Consider the following 18,192-nt stretch of genomic DNA (forward strand, 5'->3'; position numbering starts at 1 on the left):
TGCAGATAGTACAAGATGGAGTTTGTCTTTGACTCATTTGTCTGTTTCCACTTGTTTGTTTCACTGTGTAATTTTTTACTTTTTACTTAATTTTAATTTATATTTAACTGACTTTTTTAAATTTTCAAGTCACTTTCTTTTCAGTATCAGCTATGAGCTGTTGTTAAGGGAAGATTTACAATGTTCAGAAAATACATTACGATCCGAGCAGAACTTCATTTTTTTCATTTTATTTCAATTTGTATTTTAAGTTCAGGTTAATGTCATTCCTCTGTGATTTACCATCTCAACACTTACATTTCCTCTCACTAATAACATGTGTGATACATATATATGATGCAGAGTAGTTTGCAAAGAAATCCTTAATAATGGAGAGCTCCTGTAATGTCTAATTTATTAAAACAGGTTCAGACTGCACCAGCGTCTCTGAGAAATTAACTGACTGAATGAATGCACAAAGTTTAACCAGTTTTGCTGTAAATATTACCAGTTAGTCATGCAACCCTTTTAATTACATTTTTTTATTGTATACATCAAGATTAATGCTTGAACTACTGAGTTTTGTTTTGTTTTTGTTTTTTGAGATACATGATGACAGGAAATCCAAATTACAAGCACCTGATTTCACAGAGCGTGACGCACTGCCTGAAATTAAACAGCATAGAAAGTATTTAAAGTGAGCTCAGGCTTAAACATCTGCAGCAGTAATATTAATCATATTAATATTTTAATAATCCATGAAATCCATTTGATAATAATTCACAATATACAGCTACAGTTACATGTGTAGTGGGGCTTTCATAGGATTTTTTTTTTGTTACTTTTTCTTAAAATAATCCTCTACCTTTTGACTGTCATGGATTTGCAGTGTAGCAGGCAGGATGTAGGACTGATAAAAAAAGGGTGAACTGAAAGAGGCAGCTTTATGTTGGCTGTAAATGACTCTTCACACATACAGGAAAGAAAACCAAAAGCAAGGAACTAGAAATATGAACTTAAATCAAAACACAATTAAACTTGGACACTAAGGAACTAAACTGGGAAACAGAGAGCTAGAAAACTACGAGGAGCACGGAGGAAAAAACACACAGCAAAGAGGATGCCCACAAAGGTTACAGACATGACAACAAGCAGGGGAAGACTGAGGACTAACATACACAGGCCGGCTAACGAGAGGATGGGGAACAGGAAGCACACATGTGGGACTAATTGATGTGATGAGACAGGGGAAAAGCAAAACTCAAAAACACTGAACACTGGAGTAGCAAAGTAACACAGGAAGCATGACAGATAGACGTGGACGTGATACTGAGACATAGAAACATGACAGACAGTGGGAACAGTGGGGACATGAAGCACAGAGACAAAAGTAACAATACCCAGGACACAGGAAAGACATAGAGACAAAACTAAGCCTGGGCATAAAACACTGAGAACAGAAACTTAGAAACCAGGAACTGTATAATACAAAACTTAAAAAGTATAACTAAACCCAAAAAACACAAACACTGGGTAGTCAGACCCAGTGCCCTGTCATTGACATTGTCTGCTAGTGGCAAATTTTAAGGTGATCACTAGAGAAGTGACAGATTTTACAGTTTGTCAGCCAAGGAAGGAGTGCAGCAAGCTTTCATGTTTCTCTTGCTTTCTTTCATGTAAAAGTTTGTTCCTCATTTCTTCTTTTACTTCCTATAAAGGTTATTGCATGCCACTGGTAGTACCAAAGGGTGCACGCTTGTGTTTTATTTTGTAGCAGTATTATGGTACTCTTTACATTACTTGAAGTGTCAGATCACATAACAATTGGACTCAATATTACATTTTCAAATAAAAACTATAGTTAAATGTATAGAAATGTGATTTTTTTTCTCGGACCACACATTTTGGTCTAGATTCCCCCCAAAAAGAGAGACATTTTTCAAAAATCAGGCGGTCTGTCCTTCAAGCGCAAGTCCTGTACCAAAGACCTTACACCTTCCTCCATCTCTTCCCCCTGAGCTTCTCCAAAGCAACGAGGGACAGCGATGGCTTGCCACTAGTTGTTAACCTTCACTAAAGCTGTTTGTGTACTGTGATGAGCTCTGAAACCTGATTAGAACTCAGTAAGCAGTTTTATAACTACTCTTTCAAGACATTTTGAGATGAAAGTAAGGTTAAAGATTGGCCTGTAATTGGCCAAGATGGCTGTTTCAAAGTGATGGCATTTTAAGAAATTATTTAATTATTGCCAGCTTTAACTACCGTGGCACATAGCCCCTTAATAGATATAGTATTTATGATTGAAGCATTAATTAATGGTGGAACTTCATTGAGCAGTCTTGTCTTGAGTTCTCCTGCTGAGTACATCTGCACTGGATAGCGATGCACCGTAGCTCCTTTACAAAATTCTCTCCATTAACCCTTTATATCAGCTAAACCAAGTTTAAACCAACCAAAAAAATGCACATGCCAAATTTATTTACAGAGCAAATTCCATTACATGTAATGTGTGCACCAAGAGATGAAAACATAAGAAACTATATACAGTGGGGCAAAAAAGTATTTAGTCAGCCACCGATTGTGCAAGTTCCCCCACCTAAAATGATGACAGAGGTCAGTAATTTGCACCAGAGGTACACTTCAACTGTGAGAGACAGAATGTGAAAAAAAAAATCCATGAATCCACATGGTAGGATTTGTAAAGAATTTATTCATAAATCAGGGTGGAAAATAAGTATTTGGTCAATAACAAAAATACAACTCAATACTTTGTAACATAACCTTTGTTGGCAATAACAGAGGTCAAACGTTTACTATAGGTCTTTACCAGGTTTGCACACACAGTAGCTGGTATTTTGGCCCATTCCTCCATGCAGATCTTCTCGAGAGCAGTGATGTTTCGGGGCTGTCGCCGAGCAACACGGACTTTCAACTCCCGCCACAGATTTTCTATGGGGTTGAGGTCTGGAGACCGGCTAGGCCACTCCAGGACTTTCAAATGCTTCTTACGGAGCCACTCCTTTGTTGCCCGGGCGGTGTGTTTTGGATCATTGTCATGTTGGAAGACCCAGCCTCGTTTCATCTTCAAAGTTCTCACTGATGGAAGGAGGTTTTGGCTCAAAATCTCACGATACATGGCCCCATTCATTCTGTCCTTAACACGGATCAGTCGTCCTGTCCCCTTGGCAGAAAAACAGCCCCATAGCATGATGTTTCCACCCCCATGCTTCACAGTAGGTATGGTGTTCTTGGGATGCAACTCAGTATTCTTCTTCCTCCAAACACGACGAGTTGAGTTTATACCAAAAAGTTCTACTTTGGTTTCATCTGACCACATGACATTCTCCCAATCCTCTGCTGTATCATCCATGTGCTCTCTGGCAAACTTCAGACGGGCCTGGACATGCACTGGCTTCAGCAGCGGAACACGTCTGGCACTGCGGGATTTGATTCCCTGCCGTTGTAGTGTGTTACTGATGGTGACCTTTGTTACTTTGGTCCCAGCTCTCTGCAGGTCATTCACCAGGTCCCCCCGTGTGGTTCTGGGATCTTTGCTCACCGTTCTCATGATCATTTTGACCCCACGGGATGAGATCTTGCGTGGAGCCCCAGATCGTGGGAGATTATCAGTGGTCTTGTATGTCTTCCATTTTCTGATGATTGCTCCCACAGTTGATTTTTTCACACCAAGCTGCTTGCCTATTGTAGATTCACTCTTCCCAGTCTGGTGCAGGTCTACAATACTTTTCCTGGTGTCCTTCGAAAGCTCTTTGGTCTTGGCCATGGCGGAGTTTGGAGTCTGACTGTTTGAGGCTGTGGACAGGTGTCTTTTATACAGATGATGAGTTCAAACAGGTGCCATTCATACAGGTAACGAGTGGGGGACAGAAAAGCTTCTTACAGAAGACGTTACAGGTCTGTGAGAGCCAGAGATTTTCCATGTTTGAGGTGACCGAATACTTATTTTCCACCCTGATTTACGAATAAATTCTTTAAAAATCCTACCATGTGAATTCATGGATTTTTTTTTCACATTCTGTCTCTCACAGTTGAAGTGTACCTCTGGTGCAAATTACTGACCTCTGTCATCATTTTAAGTGGGGGAACTTGCACAATCGGTGGCTGACTAAATACTTTTTTGCCCCACTGTAGGTCCACAGTGTCTCACTGTAAATAAAAAACAAAGAAGTAAAAGCAATACAAATTAGCATACACACACACACACATGCGCGCACAAAAGCAGACAGCTATTATGTCTGTACCCTGGTAAGACACAACATGGCAGCTACAAGGACTCTTTCATTTATTAAGACCATCAGTGTGTATTGCTCCAAATCAAGCATATAATATTAAATGAATATTGCTGGATCAGCTACTTCTACTTAAAACATATTAGAACATGACTAAGCACAAAATCACCAAGAATAACATCTTATAAGTGCTGCGTAAGCGCGTGCGGCCTTCCAAGCTCAAAGCCTTTGCCCTCCATAGATCAGCCAGACTCGCGCTGGCTGTAGCTTTTAACCTTTAATTAACTTGAGCACAACTCTAGAATAAGCAACAAACTGCAATGTGTATGGAATGATCATGGTTACATCTGCAATGGAAAATCATGTTATTATTCTGGTACCTGTAAGGAAAAAATCAAACTAAAGTTATCACCATCACTGTAATGCAAAGGATAATATAGGGTCAAAAACTTCAATTTATGTTTAATGCAAAGCTGGTTATATACTTCTGATGAACTAATAATGCCATATTAAAATAATGAATGATGATGAGAAAAACATCCCCTCCTTATTCTACATAAGCCTATGATAACTAAAGGGTTTTGAGTCTGTTTCTAAGTGTATGAGTAGATGTGTGGACTCAGGTCAGCAGACAGCTGGAGTAATATGGTCAGATTTCCATGTTTGTGGAAGCTGTTTCTTAGTGCCTACACATACTGCTGCTGCTGCTGAATCCTGAAATAGAGCATCACAGTTTTCCCAATTTCTCAGAGCCCTTGTCAGATCAGACTTTTACATTATAGAAAACAGTTCTGGTAACTTTGTTGATGTTTTTTGTAAAAATCCAGATCTTTGACCAAAATAAGGCCAAGATTCCTGACTTGCTCACTGTGCTTCTGAGACAGGGATGATTAATATGAATCTCTCTGACTGTTTGGATCAGCAAATATGAATACAACTGTGTATCTTCTGCATTAGAGTGGCAGGCTTTATTTTGATTCTTCTTGACAGTATCAATTTAGAGCAATGAAAAAATTGACGAGTCAAGAATTGACCCCCAGTGAACTTCTGATTAAATGTTTATTCAAATCAGTATCAGGGCAAGAGGTGTACCAGACATACCAATCTACCATGTGCATTTCAAGGTTAGCCTCCACAAAACATCAAATACACACACATGCTGAAGTTACAGTAATCTGCTGGTACTGCTGGTACTGGTAACATCAGTACCAGCAGAGGGAGATATTGGATTTCAAGCAGGAAAATAGTCACAGGAAAGTGTTAATCGTTTCTGGTGATTAAGGACCCTTCAGTGTTCTTCACACTTTTCTTTCTCACTAGCAGTTTACAGTTTGGATAGAGGAGACAAACACCTATTAAAGATAGGCTTAAAACGTTCCTTTTTATATGGATCTATAGCATGTAAGGCTGGATCAGGTGACCCTGAACCCTCCCCTACTCTGCAATAGGCCCAGGCTACTGTGGGATTTCCACGATGCACTGAGCGTTTCTTCTTCACAGCAGTAATAAGAAGCTGAAATCTATTAGGATGGTTTTATGATTTGTTGGTTCATTTCTTGCACAGATATATTGAAAATAAAATAGCCTCGCTCTTGTTATTAAACCAGAACAGCAGAAGGAAGCTGTTAGAACCTGTTACAACCTGTTTAAATTTAAAGTCTCTTTTAACCCAAAGGGCAAAGTGCTAGCCAGAGGCGATAAAGTTTAACATCCTGTGAGAGATGTAAGGTGTTTGTGGGTTTTCTTTATCAGACATGCCACTGCCCAAAGTCACCATGTCAAGTAGGAAGTGTAGAGCACTTCTGTGTCAGAGTCCATCAGAGCTGAGCTGCTTTCAGACGACTCCGTCTTGTTGTGGATGCTGAAGCTGATCATGGTTCTCCTGTGGATGATCCTGTTGGTGCTTCTGCTCTGTGCAGAGGCCGAGAACGTGACCGAGGTCAGAGACGAGCTGGGGACCGATGTCACTCTAACCTGCTCCAATCAGACATCAGAGATCCACTGGTACATGGAGATCCACAGTCAGTTCAGAGCATGTATCAGCCGCAGTTTTTCCTCAGCAGACTCTACCTACTGCTCTCCTGATTTTGAAACTAAATTTTCAATCCTGCAAAACAAACTCGTGATTAAAAACTTGACAGCAGAGGACTGCAGGCTTTACTTCTGTGGCATCAAGAGAGGAGGCAGCACTCAGTTTGTGGACACTTTCCACCTCGTCTCAGGTAAGTACAAGAGTTTATTTCTGATTATTGCTGTTGGATTAGTGAGTGTTTAGGCCTCAATACACATTTTCAAATGGCTGACAGCATCTTAAATACACGAGTAAGTAGTTTATGTTACTGTCGGAAACCATCTACTTTTTTTATTAAAACTTGAGAGTTGAGGAATTTTGGGACGACTTCTTATACTGTCTTGTGATAGTACAAGATTATTACATGCAAACGTTTGTTTTTAAGTCTGACCTTAATAGGCATTACTAAGTGCTATTATGAACACAAAGGAAATGAGTTCATGTGGTAAGTTTTCAAATTTGTGACCACCCACACAAACAGGTACACACACACACACACACACACACACACACACACACACACACACACACACTAAATATTTAGCTACCAAAAACTACTTGTTTTGGTTTAGGAAAACTGGTGTGTTGTTAAGACTTGCTCCTGCAAACCAAGGAGCTTGGAAAGAAAAGCGACTGGACTTCTTTGCGTTTCTTAAAGACGTCTCATGTCTTATCTGAGAAGTTTAATCAGTTCTACGACTAATTGGGACAGAGTCCCAGATTTCTGAGACTATTGCGAATTGTCCCTTATGAGGGTCACAGACCCACTATTGATCATCTGCCTAATCACATGAGCCATACTCCTGTTTTTAAATGAGTATATGAGTTTCCTGTTTCGTGTTTCTCAATTCCTGTTTCGGTTTGGTAGCGATTTAGACCTTGCTTTGTTTCACCTCCTTCGCTGCCTGTGACCCATTACCCTCCCAATCCGACTACACTGTTTACCTTCATGTGTTTAGATACTTGTAAGCTTGACCTTGCCTTTCGTCGGTTGTAGCACTTCTTTCTCCTCCCTGTGTGTTTCGTTATCAATTTTCAATTTGCCTTCTCCCAGTTTGCTTTCTTTCTTTTATAAGATTTTGCACAAGCTTGAAATAAAAGGCTTGTTTTTTTGTTTACATTGGCCTGCATAAGAGTGCTTTAACCAGTGCCACCATGCTACTTATAAATGCTTCTTAACTTATCTTTGTCCTTTCTGTCCTTTCCAGATGTCGCTCGGCCTACCAACAACCCACAAAACAACTGCTTTTTCAGTCTGTTGATCACCATATCTATGTCAGTTGTCGCCTTCATTGTTCTAATAATCAGTGAGTCTGTTATTTTACAATTTTAGTAGATTTTGTGGTCCAACCCAATATCATGGCAAAGCGTGTAATAGACATACCGGTCCACTGTGTCCATTTCACACTTGGCCTCTCCAAAACCTGAAATGGACACACGCATGCAGAAGCTGCAGTAACAGCAGAGGGAGATATCTTATTTCAAACCACTTTGAAAATAATCATCCAAAAACCATTTAAAAGACATTATTAACACATTTACATGTATATACAGCAGATACCACCTAGCTTAATCATTTCCTGTGATCAAAGGCCCTGAAAACTACTATAGTTTTTTTGCACACTACTGACTTCATAAACGTAGAGAGGCTGCTTTATTGCAGTAGCAACTTGCACAAAAAACCTTACAAAACTAAACCAAAACCTAGAAACTGGAACTAATAACAAAACATGGGGAAACTACAGATGGCGACCTGAGGAAGCACACGGCGACCTGAGGAAGCACAGGAGAAGAGACACACATAGCATGAGGGGAGGACATGAAACTGACAGAGAAAAACACAGGGTTAAAATGCATGGGACACAAGAGGAGAGCACAGCTGGAAGGGTTCACACTTAAGACATGAGACAAGGGACCATCAATGTAAATGGCATGAACACAAGGGGAACACAGAGAACACTTACAGAATGGAAAAAACAAAAACAAAAACCCAGAAAACTCTAAAAATTCTAAAAATTAATAAATGCAAAACAATAAATGGAGTCACTAAACGCTAGACCATGACCTAGATAAGTTATCCTGGTCACCACAGCTAGCCTTAAAGGCTGTTATTTTTTAATGAATCTAATTAAATAAAAGCTCATTGAACATTTGGGCTGAATGAAAGATGAAGTAACTCAGTGCTCTGTTGGCAGCTTTTTCTTGTATATTGCTGTGCTTGAAGAGGAAAAGCTACAGCAACCAGAGGGATGATATCTCACTTCACATCTATGATGTACCAGAGCCGCTGCAGGATGTGAAGGTAATTAAACCACTGCTATTACTAACAAGACTCATAATTTGAAAGGTATGGCTTCAAAAACTAGAAACTACAATGTAAACTGAATGAATGTTTTTAGTCCCATTCACAGTTATTAACCTGCACTGAGATATAATCACAAAATGAAAACACGATTATTTTGTCTTTAAAAAATTAGAATGATAAAAAACAAACAAACAAACTATAAAGACACATCTCCTGGATGCACTGGTACGCATCTTCAGTGATGTATCCTGGGGTCATCAGGTGTTTCGGGTCTCACAACATCATACACCCTCGCCCAGGCGACCCAGCCGGGGGTGATCAGGTCCCGACTTGCGTACCCACGGACCAGCCCTCTTAATCCACAGCCACCTTGTGGCTTTCTCTGCCGCTTCACTCACAGCCTGGATGGCCCTCTTCTTGGTTGCCCCAGCCACGCCCAGCCGGCCTAGGACTTTGCAGAGTGATCGTCCTGCAAAGCCCCTACAACCCACTTCTATGGGCTCATAGAAAGTCTTCCAGCCCCTTCCCCTGCACTCTTGCACTAGTTCCTGGTACTTTCCTCGTTTCCTTTCATTGGCCTCCTCGATCCGCTCTTCCCAGGGCACTGTGAGTTCCAGCATAATCAGCTGTTTTGAGGCCTCAGAAATAATTATCAAGTCTGGCCGGAGTGATGTTTTTACAATGTTCTGAGGGAACTTTAGCTGTTTACCCAGGTCAGCCTGTAGCTACCAATCAGAGGCTGTGTTGAGAAGATTATTTCATTTAAGTTTTCTAACATTTTTTATTTGATACTTTTTATAATTCTACTTTTCACAACTATACTATTGTACTATTAGCTTTTGCTATTAGGTACTACTTTTGTGTGTGTTTCTTTGTGTGTAAAGGCTTGTGAAAAATATGACTAAACAAACTGGTATGTTCACCTAAACTGTCCAAGCGATGTGGTAAAGCAATAAAAAAGTGTCCGGGTTGAAAAAAAGGATACAGGGAGGCAGAATTGCCAGATTAAAAGGTTTCATTAATGTTTCTATTGTAATTAAACCACAAGAGATGGAAAAGCTGTTATAATATTTTAACGAAAGAAAACATCAAAATCCAGGGGTTGGTCACTAAACTAAAAGGTCCAAAAAGGTTTAGTCACCAAAACAGACCCCTCTCCACAGAGCAGAAGCAACCACCACACACAGCTCACTAGCTACAATACCACCAAGGCCCTGACACTAGAGCTCACCTTTCTCTGGCCTTAAGTATTCTTAATAGCTGATTAGCATCAGCTGTACAAAACGGGTGGCACCTAAGGCAGGAGAGATGCCAGGACACACCCACAAGAGGTCAATTTCCTGCTAGGGCCGTAACAAATATAAACAAACAAAAATGTTTCAACAAGGATGGCTTGTTTAGAAGGGTTGAACAACTCCTGTAAAAGGAGCATGGCAGCACAGCTTAGCTTCGGGAATTTCTGTCTGAACAAACCACAAAACCTTTGGGTTAATAATAAGAATAACTGGTTGAAGTTGAAGGCTAAGCCTGATTTCCTGCAGTGTATAAAAATTGGTGTATTTCAAAAATAAAAATATGAAGACACTCAAAATAAATTTCCTGTGGTGGGAAACTATTTTGTGCAACTTTTTTGTATTTACAGTTTTGAGGGATAAGCCTCTTAAATTTCTCTAACTAGAAATATATGTTAAAAAACAAAAACGATTTTCAATTTTTTTTGTAGTTTATTGCACTTTTTTGCAATTTATGTAATTACTATGCACTTAATGAATACATATTATTAAAATCTGGGCTATAATGGTTGTATTGATGTATAGCAACTTGAAATGCTCCCAAAAATGGCTCCACAGCAGGTAAAAATATAATATAAGCTCTGGCGGACTTGGTTCTATGGTAGGTCTTAAAGGGTTAATTATCCAATAACAGTACCTACTAATGCAACAAACAGTATCACTCTAGTATTCTAATCTACTACTACTATCAAAAATACTTCCATAATACTGGTACTTCCCTGTACTAAATATTTGTTTCCTTTCAGGGTAGGGCAGTCCACTCCCAACCAACAAGACATCACTGAAAGATGACTTCATCCTTCATCAACCGTTGTATCGTAGTTATTTTCTGTGCAGTTGTTGTTGACTAGCCTTTATGTTTTCATGGTATCGTTAGAAAATACCATCTAGTCTGGTTAGGATGGAAAACCTCAAATTCATCATTTAACAGGGGCAGTAATGTTAATAGCTGCATTTATAACCATGATTCTATGTATTTGTAGTAGGAGATGTAGTTTTCATTCATTACAAATAGTGTAACATGGAGTTAGATTTGTTGCACTGTTACAGTATCAGACGCTTTACACTCTTTTGGGGTTTTTCTTGTTTGTTTTTTCTCCAATCCAATAAAGTTGTAGTTCTGGTCAAAGTTCTTTTTGTTTTATTTTATACATAATATAATTAACACAGCCTTTGGTCACATAGACATGCCAGTCACAAACCACACACCAAAGTATTCCTGATGTTTTTGAGTGGCAAAGGTATCACATTTATATATATTTCCTCTTTGGTTTGACTTTTGTTTTACTGTAAACACACTAGAAGTTTAGAAACAGCTTGAAGATCTGTCTAAAATGTTATTATTTAGACTCCTATTACCTCTACTACAGCTGCTTCATGTATTTTTTGTAACCGTTAGTCAGTATTTCCTCGACAGGTATGACATTCACTGTCAGAAAGATGTACAACCATTTTTCTAATGAAAGTGCTGCTGCTTGTACTGTTCATTAGGATTCATCATCGTACACTTTCTTAATTTCTTGGTATTTGTGTGGTGGAGTTTTTTTTGTTTGCTTGTTGTAAACATATTTGAATTTTGAAAAAGGAAGTGTAGAGCGCTTCTCTACCATCAGAGCTGAGCTTGGACTTCCTTTAAGGTACTTGATACTTGTGGTATTTTATCAGGTGTCATATAGGCTGAAGTCAGCATTTCAGACAGGAAGTGTAGAGGACGTCAGAGTCCATCAGAGCTGAGCTGCTTTCAGACGACTCCGTCTTGTTGTGGATGCTGAAGCTGATCATGGTTCTCCTGTGGATGATCCTGTTGGTGCTTCTGCTCTGTGCAGAGGCCGAGAAGGTGACCGAGGTCAGAGGAGAGCTGGGGACCAATGTCACTCTAACCAGCTCCAATCAGACATCAGACACACACTGGTACATGGAGATCCACAGTCAGTTCAGAGCAGGTATTGGTTGTTATTCTCAGCAAGCTCTACCTACTGCACTCCTGATTTTGAAACCAAATTTTCAATCCTGGGAAACAAATTCATGATTAAAAACTTGACAGCAGAGGACTGCAGGCTTTACTTCTGTGGCATAAAAATGGCAGTAATCTGTTTGTGGAAACTTTCCACATTGGTCTCAGGTAGGTTTCAAAGATTTTGCACGCATATAATAATAATAATAATAATAATAATAATAATAATAATAATAATAAAGTTCATTATTGTTGTTCTTCTTCTTCTTTTTGTTAAGGTTATGTTGTATTTTGAATCCTTTTTGTGCCTGCATTCATTCATCATGTTCTAGTTACAGCCTAGTACAGTGGTTTTTATAATGTTGGTCTTTACAAAATAAACAGTTATTTCTAGTTTGTTAATGTTTTTTTTTTAAGTGTTTCCATATCATACTGGATTCATTTGGATGTAAATATTAAACTTTGTACGCCTAAACATTTATTTTAAAACTTTAGAAATATAGAAAATACGATGCTCTAGCTAAAAGTAACAGAAAAAATATCTCATTTAAAAAACAGTCAACCTCCACCTTGATAATTATGCAACTTAACTTGGAATTGTGATTTCATTACAACTGGTGTTGGCCAGAGGGGCCGATGGCGCAATATGGCAGCCTGGCTTCTGTCAGTCTGCCCCAGGGCAGCTGTGGCTACAACTGTAGCTTGCCTCCACCAGTGTGTGAATGTGAGAGTGAATGAATAGTGGCATTGTAAAGTGCTTTGGGTGCCTTGAAAAGCACTATATAAATCCAATCCATTATTATTATTATTATTATTATTATTATTATTATTATATTCATTATATATATATATATATAAATCAAATCAAATCACTTTTTTTTATTGTCACATCACATGTGCAGGTACATTGGTACAGCACATGCGAGTGAAATTCTTGTGTGCGAGCTTCACAAGCAACAGAGTTGTGCAAAATACAATTACATAAACAGGCAAAATATACGAATGGCTAATATTGAACTAATAAATATATGTACAATATATAATAGTATATGCAAAAAAAATTAAAAAATTTCTGAATGTGTATACTAAATGTTTTTCTACGTGTGTGTGTGTGTGTGTGTACACATATTTTACAAATTAAATAGAGTAAACAATAAATAAAATAAAATATATAAAAATATACAGAGTTGAGACATGTGCAAAACAGTGGCATTACTGTACAGTATGGAGTGCATAATGTTGAAGTTCCAGTAGTGAAGCTGAGGTGTCTATGACGTGTTCAGCAGTCTGATGGCCTGATGGAAAAAGCTGTCTCTCAGTCTGCTGGTACGGGACCGGATGCTGCAGAACCTCCTTCCTGAGGGAAGTAGTCTGAACAGTTTATGGCTGGGGTGACTGGAGTCCTTGATGATCCTCCCCGCTTTCCTCAGGCACCGCTTCCTGTAGATATCTTGGAGGGAGGGAAGCTCACCTCCAATTATCCGTTCAGAGCACCGCACTACTCGCTGGAGAGCTTTGCGGTTGTAGGCGGTGCTGTTGCCATACCAGGTGGTGATGCATCCAGTGAGGATGCTCTCAATGGCACAGTGATAGAAGGTCCTGAGGATGCGGGGGCTCATGCCGAATCTTTTCAGTCTCCTGAGAAAGAAGAGTCGCTGCTGCGCCTTCTTCACTGTTTTGTTTGTGTGTACTGACCACGTAAGATCCTCAGCCAGATGTACATCAAGGAACCGGAAGCTGCTCACTCTCTCCACAGCAGCGCCGTTGATGGTGATGGGGGTGTGTACTTCTCTGCACCTCCGGAAGTCCACTATCAACTCCTTTGTCTTTGCGACGTTGAGGGTGAGATGGTTGTCTTGACACCAGTGGGTCAGGGCGCTGACCTCCTCCCTGTAAGCCGTCTCATCACCTTTGGTGATAAGACCCACCACTTGAATTTTCATCCGCAAACTTCACAATGATGTTGGAGTTGTTAGTGGCTGTGCAGTCGTAGGTGTAGAGTGAGTATAGGAGAGGGCTCAGTACACACCCCTGTGGAGCACCAGTGTTCAGTGTGATGGGGGATGAGGTGATGCTGCCCAGTCTGACCACTTGGCATCTGTCAGACAGGAAGCTAAGGATCCAGCTGCAGAGGGAGCTACTCAGTCCTAGATCCTGCAGTTTCCTGTCCAGCTTCGAGGGAACGATGGTATTGAATGCTGAGCTGTAATCTACAAACAGCATTCTCACATACGTGTCTCTCTTCTCCAGGTGTGACAGGGCAGTGTGTAGTGTCAGGGCTATGGCATCATCAGTGGACCTGTTGTGGCGGTATGCGAACTGTAGAGGGTCCAGTGAGTCGGGTAGTGCAGAGCAGATTAAGTCCCTGACCAGCTTCTCGAAGCATTTGCTTACGATGGGGGTCAGGGCTACAGGTCGCCAGTCGTTCAATGAGGAGATGGTGGAGGATTTGGGTACAGGGACGACGGTGGCCATTTTGAAGCAGGCTGGGACTACAGACAGAGAGAGGGAAAGGTTGAAGATGTGCGTGAACACTCCAGCCAGCTGATCCGCGCATGACTTGAGGACGCGGCCGGGTATCCCGTCCGGACCTGTAGCTTTGCGTGCGTTCACCTTCCTGAAGCACTTCCGCACATCCTCATCCTCCTATATATATATATATATATATATATTAGGGGTGCAACGATACTGATATCAAGGTTCAAGGATCAAGGTTCTTTATTTATCACATGCATAGTTATACAAGTATAACACACAGTGAAATGTAGCCTGACACGCTTCTCGACATGTGCAAAAAGGGGGGGGGGGGGGGGGGGGGCTGTAGAGGAAGAACATTATATATATATATATATATATATATATATATATATATATATATATATATATATATATAGTATATACATTGGGTGAATGTAGCAGCAAGCAGGTGAATTCTGTACATTAATAAGAATAGACATCTGACTATTTTACAGGATAGACAATATAAACATATTTAAAATTAAAGGAATTTGAAATGTACATTGTTCCTTGGTTTAGTGTCTGGAAGAGAGTCCTGTCTCAGTCAATTATAGATGATGTGAGAGGGCGGGTGTGTGTGTTTAGGGCACGGATGGCTTGGGGATAGAAGCTTCTCTTGAGTCTCTCTGTCCTTGCCCAGATGATGCGGAACCTTCTACCAGAATGCAGAAGTTGGAACAGTTTGTTGCCAGGATGGGACGGGTCCTTCAGTATCTGCGCTGCTATCGATATCTGGTATGCTGGTATCGATATTGAACCGTTCGATACAGTGCTTTCGGTTCGGTACGCATATGTATCGAACATTACAAAAGTTTTATTTAATTTAATCAACTTTCCTTCTGACGATGCTGTCTGTGTTGAGCGCTCAGTGGATCTGCGCTCGACAGTGCAGCCTAGGCGGAGTAGTCGAACGCAGATTCACTGAGCGCAGGGCAAGCTAGCAAGACAGAAGTTAAGCTCTCCTTGCAACATGGCAAATTGAACCTCCCCCACCCTCATTCAGATCTGGCGTTTGGAACTATTTTGGTTTTCATGTGACGTATGACCCTGAAGGTAAGCGCGTCATGGACTAAAGTAAAACAGTATTGTAATGACCTGGCTGGGGTTGTTAGCCAGGTGCATTCTGGGTATTGCGTTGTCTCTGTGTTTTCTATCATTCTGCTAGTTCATATGTGTTTGATTTGCATGTTGTGTTAGTGTTATGTTAATGTAAGCCACAGTGAAGTTGATGTGTGTTCTGTGGAGGGGGGTGAATTGGCATGGTTGGCTGACACCGCGACTCTAGGTGGTGGGAGCGTGATAGGGATTCGGTGTCAGCAGTGTTACGTTGTGTGAAAAAAGACGGCAAATAAATGACTGGTGTGAACCACTACTGCCTCCTGCTGGATCATTTGGGGATTATCAGTCTGCTGCTGAGACGCTCGGGGTCGTGCGGTGTATGAGGCACGAGCGCTCTCCATTCGCTGTGAAGTTTAGCGATAGCTGCTAGCGCCCCGCTAGCCGTTTTAGCTAGTGAGCAGTTTAGCCAGTTTAGCTCCACTAACCCACGGTCGTTACAATTGGTGTCAGAAGTGGGATTCATGAGTGTCTAGCAGACACTATGGAGCCGACCATAGGCGAATTAGAGCGTGTAATCCGAGACAACAGCTCGCTTCTGGAAAGCATGGCTGCCGAGACCCAGCGGAGAAGACCCGAGCTGGGGCGGCCAGAGGGCCACAGCGCGCCCCGGAACAGCCACCCCCTGCTCTCCCTGCGACGGGAGGGGATTCCTGGGGCCGCACCACAGCTTCCTGGCAGGACGGCTGCTAAGCTACAGCACTACACTGGGGCGACGCAGCTGGAGCCGTATCTGGCCCAAGTCACGCTGGCTGCCACTCACAACGGGTGGGGTCAAGAAGAGACTGCCACCCACCTGGCGCTTGCACTGGAGGGCCCAGCGCTTCAGGTTCTGCTGGACCTGCCCCCAGAGGAGCAGCGCGACCTCCGGGCCTTGACCACGGCGCTCGGCAGACGGTTTGGACAGAGACCACCAGCCGAACAGAGCAGGGAGGAGCTGGCTTGCCGACGCCGACGCGAGGGAGAGAGCCTGGGGTCCTTTGCTGCGGACGTCCGCCTCTATGCCCGACGGGGCTACCCGACATTCCCAGGAGCGGCACGAGAGGAGCTGGGTCTCCACGCCTTCCTGAGGGGCCTCACACCGGAGAGACTGCGACAGCATGTCCGGCTGTCATCCCCCCGAGACCTGGAGGAGGCACTGAGGGAGGCTGAGCGGGCTGAGGAGGTGCTGCGGGGCGAGCCAGGGACCCGACGATCGGCCAGGATGGTCGAGCGAGAGATGAACGCGTCCCAGTCGGATGAGGAGGAGGAGGCCAGACGAGCCCAATCAGAGGCAGTTCCACGTCGGAGGCGCCGGACGGACTGCTGTTATCGGTGCGGGGAACCTGGTCACTTCGCCCGGAACTGTCCCGCACCTAGTCCTCGGAGCCGAGTGACATCACCGACGGGAAACGGCCACGGGGTGGGACAGTGAGGGAACCCCCACCCCAATCGTTAAACCCTCTCCATGACACTCACCCCGTGGTGGGCCGCTGTGGGTCCACCCGTGGACTGTACCTGGACTGCATAGTTGATGGACGGTCTTGCCGGGCCCTGGTAGACACGGGGTCCACCATCTGCTTGCTGCGAAGGGGGGTGCTCCCGGAGACGGGTGGCTCATTGCCAAAAGATTGGACCCCTACTCACACAGCGTTGTACACTGTCACAGGAGAAAAGACTGTGATGCCGGGGAAAAAGACTCTGCAGGTGGTGGTGGGAACGAACAGTGTGAACCATGAGTTCTGGCTTGCCGACATAACAGACGAGTGCATTGTTGGACTGGACTTGCTGGCCCACTGGGGGGCACGGGTCGATGTACCGGGAGTTGCCATCCACCTTGGTGCTGAGACCGTGCAGCTTCAAGTGGGCCGCGGTAGCCAGGGACAGGCCCCCACCCCACCAGCACCCCCAAAGCCCTTACGCCCCGCAGCTCCATGCCACAGCCAGGGGCCGAGGGCGGCAGGGGTGCGGAAGAGGACCCAGGGGGTGGACGTAAGCAGGGCCAACATCCCGCAGCCAGAGTCGCCGCCTAGCTCGGCAGTCTCCCCGTCACCTGAGACTGTCGCGGCAGTAGAGGAGCTTGGGCGGCGAAGTGGGGTGCACCTCAGTGCGACACAGCAGCAGCAGTTGCAGAGCCTCTTGGCAGAGTTTATGGACACTTTTGCCGCCGGGGAAGAGGACTGCACAAGGACGGGCCTGGTGCAACACACTATAGACACTGGAGCAGCTGCTCCAATCCGGCTGCGGCCCCACCGCCTGCCCCTCGCCAAACGCCAAGCTGCCGAGGGACTGATAAAAGAGATGGCAGCTAATGGCGTCATTGAACCCTCGGATAGTCCATGGGCCGCACCTATGGTTATGGTGCGGAAGAAAACAGGGGGGTGGCGCCCTTGTGTGGACTACAGGCGTCTGAACGCGGTCACCCGCAAGGACTCTTACCCGTTACCTCGCATCGATGACGCACTGGATTACATCGCTGGGTCCAGTTGGTTCAGCTCGCTAGACCTCCGCAGTGGGTACTGGCAGGTGGAGCTCGCTGCCGAGGCGCGGCCCAAGACTGCATTCACCATAGGGCAAGGACTGTGGCAGTTTAAGGTGATGCCTTTTGGACTATGCAATGCACCAGCCACGTTCGAAAGGTTAATGGAAAGGGTCCTCAAAGACATTCCCCGTGCCCGCTGCGTGGTCTATTTGGATGACTTGCTGACTCATGCTAAGGACTTTGAACA

The 18,192-nt window shown here is 43.3% G+C and overlaps 1 protein-coding gene across 1 annotated transcript; it reads left to right on the forward strand.

Annotated features, from left to right (window-relative positions):
* Positions 1-6,024: 6,024 nt before the first annotated feature.
* Positions 6,025-10,953, forward strand: LOC309700815 (uncharacterized protein). Its single transcript, XM_082524647.1, has 4 exons — positions 6,025-6,451; positions 7,509-7,607; positions 8,496-8,602; positions 10,644-10,953. Exons 1-4 carry the CDS (start codon positions 6,088-6,090, stop codon positions 10,680-10,682), a joined length of 609 nt encoding a protein of 202 aa, XP_082380773.1. The 5' UTR covers positions 6,025-6,087; the 3' UTR covers positions 10,683-10,953.
* Positions 10,954-18,192: the final 7,239 nt, after the last annotated feature.

Source organism: Aulonocara stuartgranti, assembly GCF_965226115.1.
Source record: "Aulonocara stuartgranti genome assembly, chromosome: 23".
Classification (NCBI taxonomy): domain Eukaryota; kingdom Metazoa; phylum Chordata; class Actinopteri; order Cichliformes; family Cichlidae; genus Aulonocara; species Aulonocara stuartgranti.